The 13,736-nt window shown below is 38.4% G+C and overlaps 1 protein-coding gene across 1 annotated transcript in view; it reads left to right on the top strand.

Moving 5' to 3' along the window:
- The window catches only part of CCDC175 (coiled-coil domain containing 175), a 77,031-nt gene that overhangs the window by 23,549 nt on the left and 39,746 nt on the right, over positions 1-13,736 (top strand). Inside the window, exons 7-9 of the mRNA XM_053601879.1 lie at positions 1,460-1,569; positions 7,020-7,101; positions 11,539-11,675. Of these exons, the coding sequence (XP_053457854.1) occupies positions 1,460-1,569; positions 7,020-7,101; positions 11,539-11,675 (329 nt within the window). The remainder of the gene's footprint in view (positions 1-1,459; positions 1,570-7,019; positions 7,102-11,538; positions 11,676-13,736) is intronic.

The following is a 13,736-nucleotide window of genomic DNA, read 5'->3' as shown; positions in this document are numbered from 1 at the left end:
GCATAAAATCACCTCCGGGTCCTTCCTCTCTTCCCCAAATCCAGCCTGCCTACCCCACTCCCCATCAATAGAGAATAGTGTATGAAGCACAGACTTCAGTGTCACACAGACCTGGGTTCAAATCTTGGTTCTACCAGCCTGAAGTTTCTTCCCCTGTAACATGGGGGTAATGATGTTTCATACTGTGAAGAGTTTTTGAGGAGATTAGATGAGGTCTTGCCTGTGAGGTTTTGTAGCTCAGTGCTTTGTATTTGGTAAGATTTTTATTGCAGTCAGTGGTGGTGATGGTGGTGGTGGTCGTGGAAATTTGAAAACAACATTTTGGCTGTGGACTTATGAGCATAAAGAACTGTAGGTTTACTTTTATTTGGCACCTTTAGTTTAGAAGTTTTTGTGGGTAGGTCAAGTGATGTAATTTTGGCAAACAAGAATAATGGCCTGTGATTCTTAAGGTGGCCCAGATGTCCAGGGCAGGATGTTAAGAGCTAGAGCTAAGACATGTCAGGCCTAACAGGTCCTCATCTTATGACTTTAGTCCTGACACCAGAAACTTTTCAACATTCTGCTAATTTTTTGATGTTAGTTGTAGGATTTTGGACCCCTGTTGACTCTGGAACTGGGTATAGGTGCTCTAGAGGAAGAAACTATTTTGAGTAGCTTCCACCACCTTCCAGGTCTGACACAGCTGACGCACCTCCACATCCCCCAGAGGCGTCTGCCTCCATGTTAATGTCTGGAGTTAAATAACATTAAATAATCTGCCCATGGTAATTGTCATCTGTGTCAGACAGAAGAGGAATTTGTTTGATCAGCCTTCTCTTAGCTCTGTTCTCCGTCACAAGCTGAAATGTAAACTTAAGTTTTACATCCTTTTTCTTTTTCCCAAAATTGTATTGCAAAAATATCTGCTTCACTATCAATGCTCTTCATCATTTTCTCTTTCTTTTAAATCATACTAACATTTTTCACACTATCAATTGTCCCATTTCCTAAATATTGACTAAATATTAAGAAAAAATTGTTTTCATTATGAACATAGCTGTCAGTTGAGACAAAAGACCCAATTTGGTGTGACTTTTAAAACTAATACTCACTTTAGTACACTGGGAAAATACTTTGAAAATGATTATGACAATATGGATTTATTTATTTTTTTTAAAGTGGTAGACAAAATGAATTTTTGTTGCAAAAGATTTTGTTTTATACTTTTCACATTCTCACCGCTATATTTGGTTATCCCCTGCTCCAAATTTTGAGTTTTTCTAATGATGTCAGAATTATTTCTTTCCACGTTTATTTTATGAAGAAACAATTGTAATGACTATTTTTTTTTTTCACCAAAGCATAGCCCCAATGTGAAAGTTGAATGAGGGATTCATGAATACTTGGTGGAATTGAGTTGCTGTTATGAATCACTTGGTGATGATGGCGTGGCATATTTTTATTGAATTTTCAATAGGTTCTTAGTGATCACAATCTAGAGATAACCCGACTACATGAATCAGTAAGGACTTGGGAATTACAAGTTGATGAAGTAAAGAAAGCCTGTAATACCCTGGAGGAAAAAATGTAAGCACAATCCTTTATTTTTACTTAAATATTTCTAGATGTTAATATGTCGCTTTCATTTTTTAAAATGTCTTTAATAGGAGAAAATTACATGATCTTAGTTTGCTAAAATTTGTGTAATTTCACTTAGAAATTAGCAGGTCTTTCAGGTGATCAAGAGAGAAAAACTGAGGATGCCAGCTTGGGAAAGGGGAGGGATCTTTAGAACATACACGGTGTCCTCATTCCAGTTCCCACATTTCTGCAAGCAAAAAATAAATGCCTGTGCGAAAAGGCATCCTAGAGACCAACCAGAAGGCTGAGGCCCTCTACCTCCAAGCCATGCTGTTAGAGTTGTTCTCAGTGAAAAGGGACTTGACAGATTTACAGAGAAAACACAGGAAATCCTTAAGGCAAAAACTGCTAAGCCTGAGGCTGAACCCTGTACTGCAGGAAGTCTTCTATCCATCCAAAGGCTCCCAGTCTCCCTTCCCTTTGGGAAAGTGTTTCATTCTTCTCTCTTACTCCGCATACAGTATCTGTTCCTGGAGGGCACCTGGCAAAGTATGGCTGGGCCAGTTGAGCTGTCACAGGTTCTGTAAGTGTTAGAGATTGACCAGTACACTATCTCCCATGAGAATTCCCGGACTTCTTATCAGAATGTGTGTGAATCAGCTTTGGTTTCTTGTATAATCAGCTCTGGACCAAAAACATTAAAAAAAAAAAAAAAGAAAGAAAGAAAGAAAAGAAAAAGAAAGAAAGGAATCTTGTATTGTGGCTTTAGGGGCTCACCCAATAATTCACTAACAGTTTGATAGACTGTGAGCTGAACATTTTCTCAAAAGGCAAGCATCTGTGCATGCTTCACTTGTACATAAATTTGAATCTATTGTGATTAAAACGATACCTCCTAAAATAGCATTTGCAGAGAACAATGCTGATCTACCATTGTTAGTGCATAAAACAGCCAATAATTTTTTTTTTTTTTTTTTGTAGAGACAGAGTCTCACTATATGGCCCTTGGTAGAGTGCCGTGGCGTCACATGGCTCACAGCAACCTCCAACTCCTGGGCTTAAGCGATTCTCTTGCCTCAGCCTCCCGAGTAGCCGGGACCACAGGCGCCTGCCACAACGCCCGGCTATGTTTTGGTTGCAGTTCAGCCGGGGCCGGGTTTGAACCCACTGAAAGACTTGGGGCAGAACCCCCCACTCAGCCCGGAGCTCTGACCACCCCAATCAACCGCAAGAGACATCGCTTGATGCAAAAACGCAAGAGGATTTTTATTCCAGTATACTGGGACTTGACTCACAACTCTTTTAGGAGCCGAGAAGTCAAGCCCCCCACAGCAGTTTTTTACAAGCTTATAAAGGCAAAAACTACAAAGTAGGCGGGAATAGCAGACATGCCAGGGGCTCTAATAAAGTAAGAGAGAATACACACACCTGGGACTCTAACTAGATAAGAAGAACTCTAGTTCACTATTCAACTGTCTTAAGACAAGACTAACAGTCAAATATTTGCTGCAGCTCCTGGGGCTATCTCCTGGAACAGTTACAAAAGGTCACATTCCTAAGGTAGGGAGTGAGAAGTGGTTACATTCTCATGGTAATATTTTCTTTCACCGCCACCCTCGGTATATGGGGCCGGCGCCCTACCGACTGAGCCACAGGCACCGCCCAACAGCCAATAATTTTGACACTCAATATCAGGTTTAAAAGTCCAGTTAATATCACAATTAAAACTAACAATGATGCACACCAAAGGAATAATCAACAGAGTGAACAGATAGCCTGTTTGATGTGACAAAATATTTGCAAGCTACTCGTCCAACAAAGTACTCATTTCCAAAATATACAAGGAATGCAAACAACTCAGCAGCAAAAAGCCAAATAATCCCATGAAGAAGTGCACAAAGGACATGAATAGACCTTTCCAACAGGTGTAGGAAAACATCACTAATCATCAGGAAAATACAAATCAAAACCACAGTGAAACAGCACTTTACCCCAGTCAGAATGGCTGCTATTTAAGAGATGTTTTAAAAACATGTTAGCAAGAATGAGGAGAAAAGGGAATGCTTACACACTGTTGGTGGGAATGCAAACTAGTACAGCTACTGTGGAAAACAGTATGAAGATTTCTCAAAAAACTAAAAATAGAATTACTATTTGATCCAGTAATCCCACTACTAAGTCTCCACTCAAAGGAAAATAGATCAGTCTACCAGAGGGATACCTGCACTCCCATGCTTACTGCAGCAACAGCAAAGATAATGCAACAAGTCAAGTGTTCATCAATGAATGAATGGATACAGAAAATACGGTATATATGCACAACTAAATACCATTCATCTGTAATGAAGAACAAAATCGTGTTATTTGCAGCAACATGGATGGATTATTTTAAGTGAAATAAGTCAGGAGCAAAAAGACAAATGCCACATGTTCTCACATATGTGGGGGAGCTAAAAAAAAAATTGATCATGTGGAGGAAGAGTGGAAAGATAGAAAATGGAGACTGAGAAGGGTAAGTGGAAGGGAGGAAGGAGGATGAAGAGAAGTAGTTAAAGGGTACAAAGTAAGATAGAATAAATTCAATGTTTGACGGAACAGTAGGGTGACTACACTAACAAAAATGTACTGAACTTGGCTGATGGACACGTGACCACCCTGACTTGATCACTATCCATTATATACACGGGACAAAATTTCTTCTTTACCCCATAAATTTTAAATAAATTAAAAAAAAAAAAACTCAGAAAAAACTTTTACTGTGTAAGTAATTCAATAGTTTTAGCTTATGTAAGTTTTATAGAAAAACTTGGCAAAAACCATAATGGAAAATACCAATTCACTATTAAATTATTTCCAGCAGTTATGATTTAAAACATCACTACCTTGAGTTTTATTTATAGAAGCAATCTTCACGTGCACTAAGCTGTGTGTGTACTCACTGATCTCATTTTTAGTGAGCCACCATTTTTTGTAATCCCAGCTTTTCTAGAGTTTGCCTCATGTAGAATCTCACTGAGGCAAAGTGCATTTGGTAAATTTGGTGATTGAGGATATAGATTACCTTCTTTTTCTTTGTACAACTTTACTTTTTCTTTTTTAATACTTAGAAAAGTAAAAGTTTTTTTCGTTTTCTTTCTTTGTGCATTTTCTCTATGTGAATATGGGGAGAGGCACCCTCGTTCTTGGGGGATTTAAAGAATAGGTATTGCTTTATAATTTAAGACTCTATGAGAATAAATTATATCAGAAACTAAAGTAATTTGTACAGCTCATGTTTCTATTAATCTATAATCCTTAATTTTTCCCCATGACATTTTTAAGTTTCAAGCTTCTTAAGCTATCACCTATATTGAAGTCAAATATTGAGGAAAAGCAAAGTTACTCAACCTCAAAATTCTATATGTATTTGAACAATTAAGAAGTCCTCAAATGCTCCACAGATTCACAGGAGGCACTGGCAGTTTGATCCTTACTCTTTATTATTGTTGACACCCAGCATAATATGTTTATACCGCTAACGGCAAATCCAGTGCCTACTTTTCTCAATTGCTATGATCTTTCTCCATCATTTAACTGGTTGTTTTTGTTTGTTTGTTTGTTTGCACATGGGAAATGTGGAATTGGACATCAAGTGTTGTAGATAAGTGGCATCCAATTTGTGACCTAGAGTATATACTTGTCTTTCAAGAGCATGAGTCTATGAAGATTATAGATGCTTTTAAGGACTGAAATCATTTCAAAATTATCAAGGTTACCAGTGACGTCCATCCCTGTTGAACTTTAGTGGTCAAATATATTCCTTAAAGTTCTTAAATACTTGGTAGAATTTGACAGAGTTTATTTATCACTTCCATCTTCTTGAAATATTTTCTTTGCTTCATTGCTAAAACATCGTATTCTCTTATTTCACTCACCACACTGATTGCTTCTTTATGGGATCCTTGACTTATTAACTCCAAAATTTGGAGTTCTTGGTCCTTCACTATTCTCTGCTCACACTGCCCCTATGTGATTTTATGTAGTATCATGATTTTAAATACTTTCCGTACCTTGATGACTTCCAAATTTATGTATCCAGCCCTGACCTTTCTCTGAGCTCTACGTGTATTAGATATCTCAAACACACCATGTCCTAAACAGAACTCTTGATTTCCCACCTCCCTGAAACAGCTCTTCCCATGGTCTTTCATAGTTAATGTATCAAAGCCTAGGTGTCATCCACTGTTGTTGTTTTCCTCACTACCCAAGACTAACCCAACACTAACCCAACTCTAATCTAAAGGCATATCCTATTGCCTTCATTTCAAATTGTATCTTGAATATATTTATTTCTTACCACCTGCAGTACTGCAGCATGAGCCACCACAATCACTTCCAGACCTCCACTTGTAGCCTTCCATGTGGTCTGTCTTCCTCTCCTTTTGTCTTTCTCCACAAAATAACCAGAGTCATCTTTTTTTTTTTTTTTTTTGTAGAGACAGAGTCTCACTGTACCGCCCTCGGGTAGAGTGCCGTGGCGTCACACAGCTCACGGCAACCTCTAACTCTTGGGCTTCCGCGATTCTCTTGCCTCAGCCTCCCGAGCAGCTGGGACTACAGGCGCCCGCCACAACGCCCGGCTATTTTTTGGTTGCAGTTTGGCCGGGGCTGGGTTTGAACCCACCACCCTCGGCATATGGGGCTGGCGCCCTACTCACTGAGCCACAGGCGCCGCCCAACCAGAGTCATCTTTACGAGATGTCAGTCAGTTCCTGTTCCTCCTCTGCTTCCAAAACTTCTAGTTTTTATTCCTTCAGAATAAAATCTGAACTCCTACCTTGCCCTCAGGAACCCACAATATCTAGTCTAGTCCCATCTACCTCTCCAGCCTCCTCATCACTCTTCCTCAAGTACATTAAGCTTTCTTCTGCCTCTGAGTTTTATCATCTACTGTTTCTTCTGCATAAAAAGCTCTTCCTTTAGACATCCACGTGGCTGGCTTCCTCTCATCACTTAAGTCTTTCACAGGTCATCCCAAAGATGGTCTTCTCTCACTACCCGTCTAAAGTAGGATTCTTGCTCTAAGGATCTTTGGCGCACTTAATATTGTCTGAAATATATTATATATTGTATATATATATATTATATATTATTTATTTATTGATGCCTTGCTTATATCCTAACCATTTCACTAGAATACGATTTTCATGAGAGTAAAGACTTTGCCTGTGCTGTGTCCCTAGTAACTAAAGCAAGTCTGTCAGATGGTAGGTGTTGCAGATCCCTTTCTACATGGATGGATAAATAAATCAAGTATTAATCCCTCAATTCAAAAGAGTAAAATTGTTTCTTTAATAAATACATAAGTAAATATTTTGGGGAATATGGGGACTGGAAGTTTTTGATGTCATAAATAAATACAGCTTTGCCGGAAAATAGGTTCTGATATGAATCTGTATGGTTTTCTCTGTTCATAGTGAATTTTTTACAAATAACAAAGAAAAACTGATTCAACTATCTACTGTTGAAAAATATGAACTCCTGCAAAAGATAAAAAAGGTAAGAAGATATAAATTATGAGTGTTAGATTATAATTAGATGTAGTTATTATTTAAAATATGTATAAAATATAGAATTTTTGAGAAAAGATTTTTTCATTGACTAAGAATAATCATGATCATTTACAGTAATTAATATAAATACTTATCTTCTTCTAAGGTACTTTAATATATGAAAGAGCAAAGGTTGTCCAGATGAAGATGAATTGTTTTTTGTAACTTTTCATGTGGCTATGGGTACATTGTAAATATCCATGACTAATGGATCAATGGATATTTTTCATGTGCATCATTTAAAGAAATGATGACTTTCTTGCTATCGTGTGGCACCTATGAGGTGCGGCAACTTGGTTCTGCACTTAATAATACTCTAAATGTCATAATACAATGTTTAAAATAATTATTTACAAGTACTTGAGTGAAATTTAGCCCCCAAGAGAATTCTCTGGACTATTTTTTTTTAAACAAGGATAAAAGAAATATCATGTCATAAGTAAATAACCATGGATATAAACCAATATTTATCCCTAAGATATTCAATGAAGCACTCATTAAGACAGCGAGAAATTGGAGACGGGGTAGGAGACAAGAAATCCTGTACTGAAATCCAACTAAAGGGCCTTGGTTAAATAAATAATAGTATCGTTCACAATATGTTATTGAGTGATGAATACCATATTCTAAAATGGTATATATGATAAGACCCCATTTACGTATGCATATATACAAATACACGTGCACACCAGACAAGACTGCCATTTTTTTCCCCCTTGCACTGAAGGAGAAGTGTCTGGCTGTCTCCCATCTCCCCCATGGGCACATCCTTCATTTCAGCAGCATAGAACTGTATCCTCTCTCTCTGTTTTGTGCCAAGTCAACCAGTATAGAAAATTCACCTCTTTAAATTTGTTTCTAAAACAAATTTAGTAACACTAAGCATTTTGGGATCTATTGTAAGCCTCGTTGAAAATTTTAGTGGTCATGGAGAGGATCACATTGCAGAGCAGGAAGCTATCTCGTTTACCACCATTTCTTCCTTTTATAGTTCTTCACGCGTCCTCTTGCTCTAGGGTACATGACCATCCCACACCCAAATTCTTTTCCCTCTGTTACAAAGAACAACCTCTCCTTCCTCTGTCTGAGGCCTGCACTTATGCCCCGAGGGATAACAAAGTTATCAAAGGCAATTCCCTTCCAGAAGAATGATTTGTACCAATTTAATTCTTTCCATTTTTGGTTTCATGAGCTATGGCATTAGAGATAGCTTCCCCTATGCGCTAGGCCTACTCTGATTTTGTAGTTGCAAGGATAGTTGATTGGTTTTAAATTTGCCTTTCATTTTTTGAGCAAAATATTTTTTCCTGTTGTTTGTTTCCTGTTGTAGGAGTTATTGGACAACCTCCAGATAAATAGCTCCCCATTGTTTAGTCCATGACGTTTCTGAGCAGTCTAGGCCCCCTAAATTAGTGTGGCTCACTTAGTCAAGGGAGCAGGCCTAGAGGGACCTCACTGCAATTCACAGCCCTCAGCCAGATTTCTTGAGTACAAGTGAATGATCACGTAAAGGAGGCGAGGCTCTGTCCCACTTATTATTTGCACTAGGGTAGCAATTATGGTCTCTTAGTGACAGCTAATTATAATCCTCACGAGTTATTAAAGGAAAGCTCAAAGATGACATTAAATTCTATTCTAAATATACTTTAACTTTTCCCCCCAATATTTTTTTCTTTAAGTTCCCAGACCCCCACCCCTGCCAGCCTTAGTGACCATTTTACTCTTTCTACAAGTTCAACTTCTTTAGATTCCACATCTAAGTGAGATCATGCAGTATTTGTCTTTTCGTGCATGAATTATTGCACTGAACGTAATATCCTCCAGGTTCATCCATGTTGTCACAAATAACAAGATTTCCCCTTTTTAGGCTGAATCATATTCTGCTGTGTGTACATTTGGGTATAATGCCACATTTTCTTTATCCATTCACCCGTTGATGGACACTTAGGTTGATTCCGTATCTTAGCTATTGTGAATGTTGCTGCAGTGAACATGGGGTACAGACATCTCTGCACAGTGATTTGATTTTTTTTTAAATATATACCCAGTAGTAGAATTGCTGGATCTAACTATTTATTATGAAATACTATACAGAGATGAAACAGTACATAAATTATCAGTGTGTAGTGTTTTTGCATGTATCTATCTTTTTGGTGAATGCAATTTATTAATTTTAATGAAGTCCAGTTTATCAATCCTTTGATAGTCACATTCAAGACTACAAGCCAACTCACATTTTTGGGTGTGTGTGTTGTATGACAGTGGTTACGATTCATATTTTGCTATCAAGTTGTCTAACTAAGTGGCCCCATTTAGGGAAAAGAGAATGCTTTCCTCCACTATGTTGCAGCCACACTATTGTGCTAAATTGTGTGGATCATAACTGTGTCATAAGTACATGTGTGGACTGCGGGCTCTCTGTTCTATTTATCTGGACTATTTATGGCTTCTCACACTAAAACCAAATTGCTATAATCAGTGACTTTAAAATAAATCTGTGAATAAAAAATAAATAAAAGTAAATAAAAACAAAATAAAATAAATCTGTGTAGCTAGTGGTATAAATCCTTCAAGTTTGTTCTTCAAGCTTGCTTCAGCTATTCTCAAACCTTTGAGTTTCTATTGGTTTATTAAGTTCTGCCAAAAATCCTGTTTGGATTTTGACGGAGATTGTACTAAATCTACAAATCAGTTTAAAGAGGAGTCCACCGTCTTTATAAGATTGAATCTTCCGATCCATAAAGGGGGGTGTGTCTCATTTATTTTAGGGTTTCTCTGTTCTCTTTGCCTTAGTTGTTCAGATTCACTATGGTGTGTCCAGGTTTTTTTCTTTTTATTCATTCTCTTTGGGATTTATCTGGCTTCTTAAATCTGCAAATTGCTGTGTTTCGTAAGTTCTTTAAAAGTTTCAGCCCTTATCTGTTGATACGTTTCTTTCCCCCTCTTCTCTCTCCTCCCTTTCTGAGACTTCTCTTACACGTGTGTGGTTATTTGTGTGTGAGAGAGAACGTGTGTGTCTGTGTTCTCTCTGTGTCTTCCCTTCTGTTCTGTATTTTCTACATTTTGTCTCTCCATGCTGCATTCTAGGCTGAACAGTCTTACCTGAGTTCTTAATTTTGGTTATATTTTTCAATGGGTATTATTATTTGGTATCTTTCAAATCTGTTATGTCACTCATTACTGTTTCTAATTTCCTGTCATAATTTTCAAGTGTGGTTAATATTTCTTTGATCATAATAAGCCTGGTAGTTTTATCATTCACTGTCTGATCATTTCAATATCTAATGTCTTTGTGAGTCTGTGTCTATAGTCTGTTGTTTCTGCCACTCTTTTTGTTTTTATTGTCGTATTTTCTTCTTCTCCTGGTAGGCAACTATAAGCTAGACATTGTACTTGAAAAAGTGTTTATGAAGACAAACATGACGATGGCATCTTCCCCAAGAGCAGATTTGTGTTTGCTTCTACAGATGTGTAGGATGTCCCCAGTCCCAAACACCTTAACCCACCTTAAGGTTCTCTGGTAGAGTCAGGCTGGAACGTGACTTGATAACTTCCCGTCTACCCTGAGGCAGAGGGTGAAGCTCCTTGGGTCTCAATGCTGAGAGATTTTTTGGGATCCTCATCTGGACAAGCTCTTCATGTTGGCTTCTGTCCCCTTGGCTCTGCAAGAATACCAAAACACATTTTCCAAGTGGGTACTTCCATATTAGTACATGTCCTTCCGGCAAGAGGAGGTTGAAGTGCTAGCCTCACTGTCTGGCTTCTTGCTATCGCCCAGAATTAGACCTAATAATTCCTTATCATTGTGCTAGTTCTTCAACACTCCTAGAAAGGTTTTGTTTTTTTTTTTTAATCCAGCTATTTTAATAGCCTCAGCCTACTAAGCCTGCCTTCCCTCACTCAAAGTAATTTAAGAAGCACAAATTCTTACCTCATGAAGAATGGGAACTATAGAAATACGTGATAAGACACAAGTATAATATCTAGTCGAAGAAGTTTTGAGCAAAAGCTACTGTGGATGTTCTGTTTTCTTTTCCCTCGTATAGTTGACATGCTGGGACGAGGTGACACAGGTGCTGCTGAATGATCACAGCTTATTCATTCCATTTCTTATTTTGATGTGGATTATTGCTCTATCATCTTATGGATATGTTTACTGCCTTTTTTGCATGTTTTTCATAACTTCTCATAGAAAGGGCCTCAAAATGTACAATCGCGTGTTTGCTGTAGATGTAAGTCACTCAACCTTTATGGCACAACTGATTCATTGTGTGCTACACAGAGTACCCAGGGCTCTAGGGATTTGCCCACGCGATGCTGGCTGACTGCCCTCAAAGGAAGCGTGGAGCAAGTCCTCTCATTAAATTCTTTTGTTTTTCTCTAGATGGGTGAAAGACTACGTGGATTTCGACTAGACAATAAAGAGCTACGACAGAGGATACAGCTTATTATGAAGCAACACAGGATTATCTTAACTGAGGAGGAGAAAGTTTATTTGCAAAAACGGAAGATCTATGAAGAGTATGTTCCTGCCCGCAACCCATATGTGACTCACAGGCCATAGTTATGGGGTGCTCTTCTTGCCATTGAAGTGGTGACTCTCCGAATACTAACCCGTTGACCACAATGAAATGTTGTGTACCCAATCATACACAAACACACCCCTCAGCTGCCTCTCTAATACTAAGTGTATTCTACTAAGTAGTTTTCTTTATCCAAATCAGATCAAATCCATAAAAACTAAATCCAGTACTTTCACTTTAGAGTCAGATTCTCAAAACAATAATTATGCTCTTCCCCTGTGAGTCTATCCACAGAAACTATGAGAGTTGCCTTTGTCAGAAAGTCTGTACCTATATTCCCTTTCTCAGAGAAGGGTCTGGTTATTGACACAATTTTCTAACCCACACACTCAAAAGTTGTTCTTTTGGACTCCAGTCAGTCATGAAAGCTTGCTAATTCCAACTCCTAAATATTGCTCAGAAATGTCTTACTTGTCATTCTTTTCACCACTTTCAGCCTCTTTGGTTTGGCTTGCCTCTCCAAAGGCCTTCCCCTCTTCTCTTTACTCCCTAACTTATCCATCTGCCTTCTACCAGAATGATCCTACTGAAACAACAACCTTCTAAACTCTTTTTATTTGTTTATTTTTTACATAGAGTCTCACTCTGTTGCCCTGGGTAGAGTGCCATGGCACCAATAGCTCACGGCAACCTCAAACTCCTGGGTTCATGCAATCCTCCTGCCTCAGCCTCCCAAGTAGCTGGGACTATAGGCACCTGCCACAATGCCTGCCCAGTTTTTCCACTTTTTAATAGAGATGGGGTCTCAATCTTGCTCAGGATGGCCTCAGACTCCTGAACTCAAGGGATCCACCCTTCTCGGCCTCCCAGAGTGCTTGGATTATGGGTGTGAGCCACCACTCCTGGCTTCCTGAAGTCATTTCTTTCCATCATTTACTCCCTTGTGATCAGCTGGACACAAAATCCCTTGGCCTCAGTGTACTGCAAATATTTCAGAGCACTCACTCTGTCCCACTATAACAATGTCCCTAGAACCTCGTACATTGCTTAGCAGGTAGTGGACACTCACCGATATTTTCTTAATCAATATTGCCGAATAACATCATACAAGCGTGAAATTACAGACAAGTAATAATGCATTTCCACTCTCAAATCCTGTGGAAGTGTAGTGACAGTGGACAGGCCCACTCTTAGGAAGCTGAGTTTATGTTCATTGTTGTAACATTCACACTGCAGAGAGTTGTTGCAATAATTTTTATCTCCTACAGTTGAACACCCTGCTGAGAATAATACTGTTTGTATTTATTCTTCAAGTGAAAACTTTCCTCAGTTCAATATCAAGTTAGTTATCAGTTTGAATCATAAAATAACCATAATACTAAAAAGTTAATTATCATTGTTGAGTTTTGTCTTAGCTCAGGCTGCTGTAACAAAATATCATAGAAATGTATTTCTTCATGGTTCTCGAGGCTGGAAATCTGAGATCATAGTGCCAGCATGGTCAGGAGCTAGTGAGGACCTCATCCTGACTTGCCGATGGCCACACATGTGTCCTTAATATGGTGGGGAGAGAGAGAGAGAGCAAGCTCACTGGTGTCTTTCCTCGGAAGGGCACTAATCCCACCATAAGGGTCTCAGCCTCAGGACTTCACCCAAAGCTATTACTTCCCACAGGCCCCATCTTTATAATGTGCTCGAACATTATCACAGCACTCACTCCCTATGATATTGATTTCTGCATTCTAAATCACTTCAATTTTTAATTTTTTTCTGATTTTAAAAACATAATGATTGTACCTGATTTTTAAGATCACACATAGAAATGTTTAGCTTGGAGAGTAAGCATCACCCTAGTCTATCTCTATCTCATCACCTTAGTCTATTCATTTTGTTAGGGGTTGGGATTTCAACATATAAATTCTGGAGGAAAGAGGGGAGGCACAATTCATTTCATAGCAGTTTTGAAGAAATGTCACTTAGATAAAATACTCTCTGTTATAGACAGGTTTCCTTCAGTGTCTGGGCATTTGAACAAACCCATAAACTTCTTATTTTTTTT

This window comes from Nycticebus coucang, chromosome 9 (assembly GCF_027406575.1).
Source record: "Nycticebus coucang isolate mNycCou1 chromosome 9, mNycCou1.pri, whole genome shotgun sequence".
Lineage (NCBI taxonomy): Eukaryota > Metazoa > Chordata > Mammalia > Primates > Lorisidae > Nycticebus > Nycticebus coucang.
Note: the sequence above shows the minus strand (reverse complement) of the source record. Positions and strands in the feature narration are given on the sequence as shown.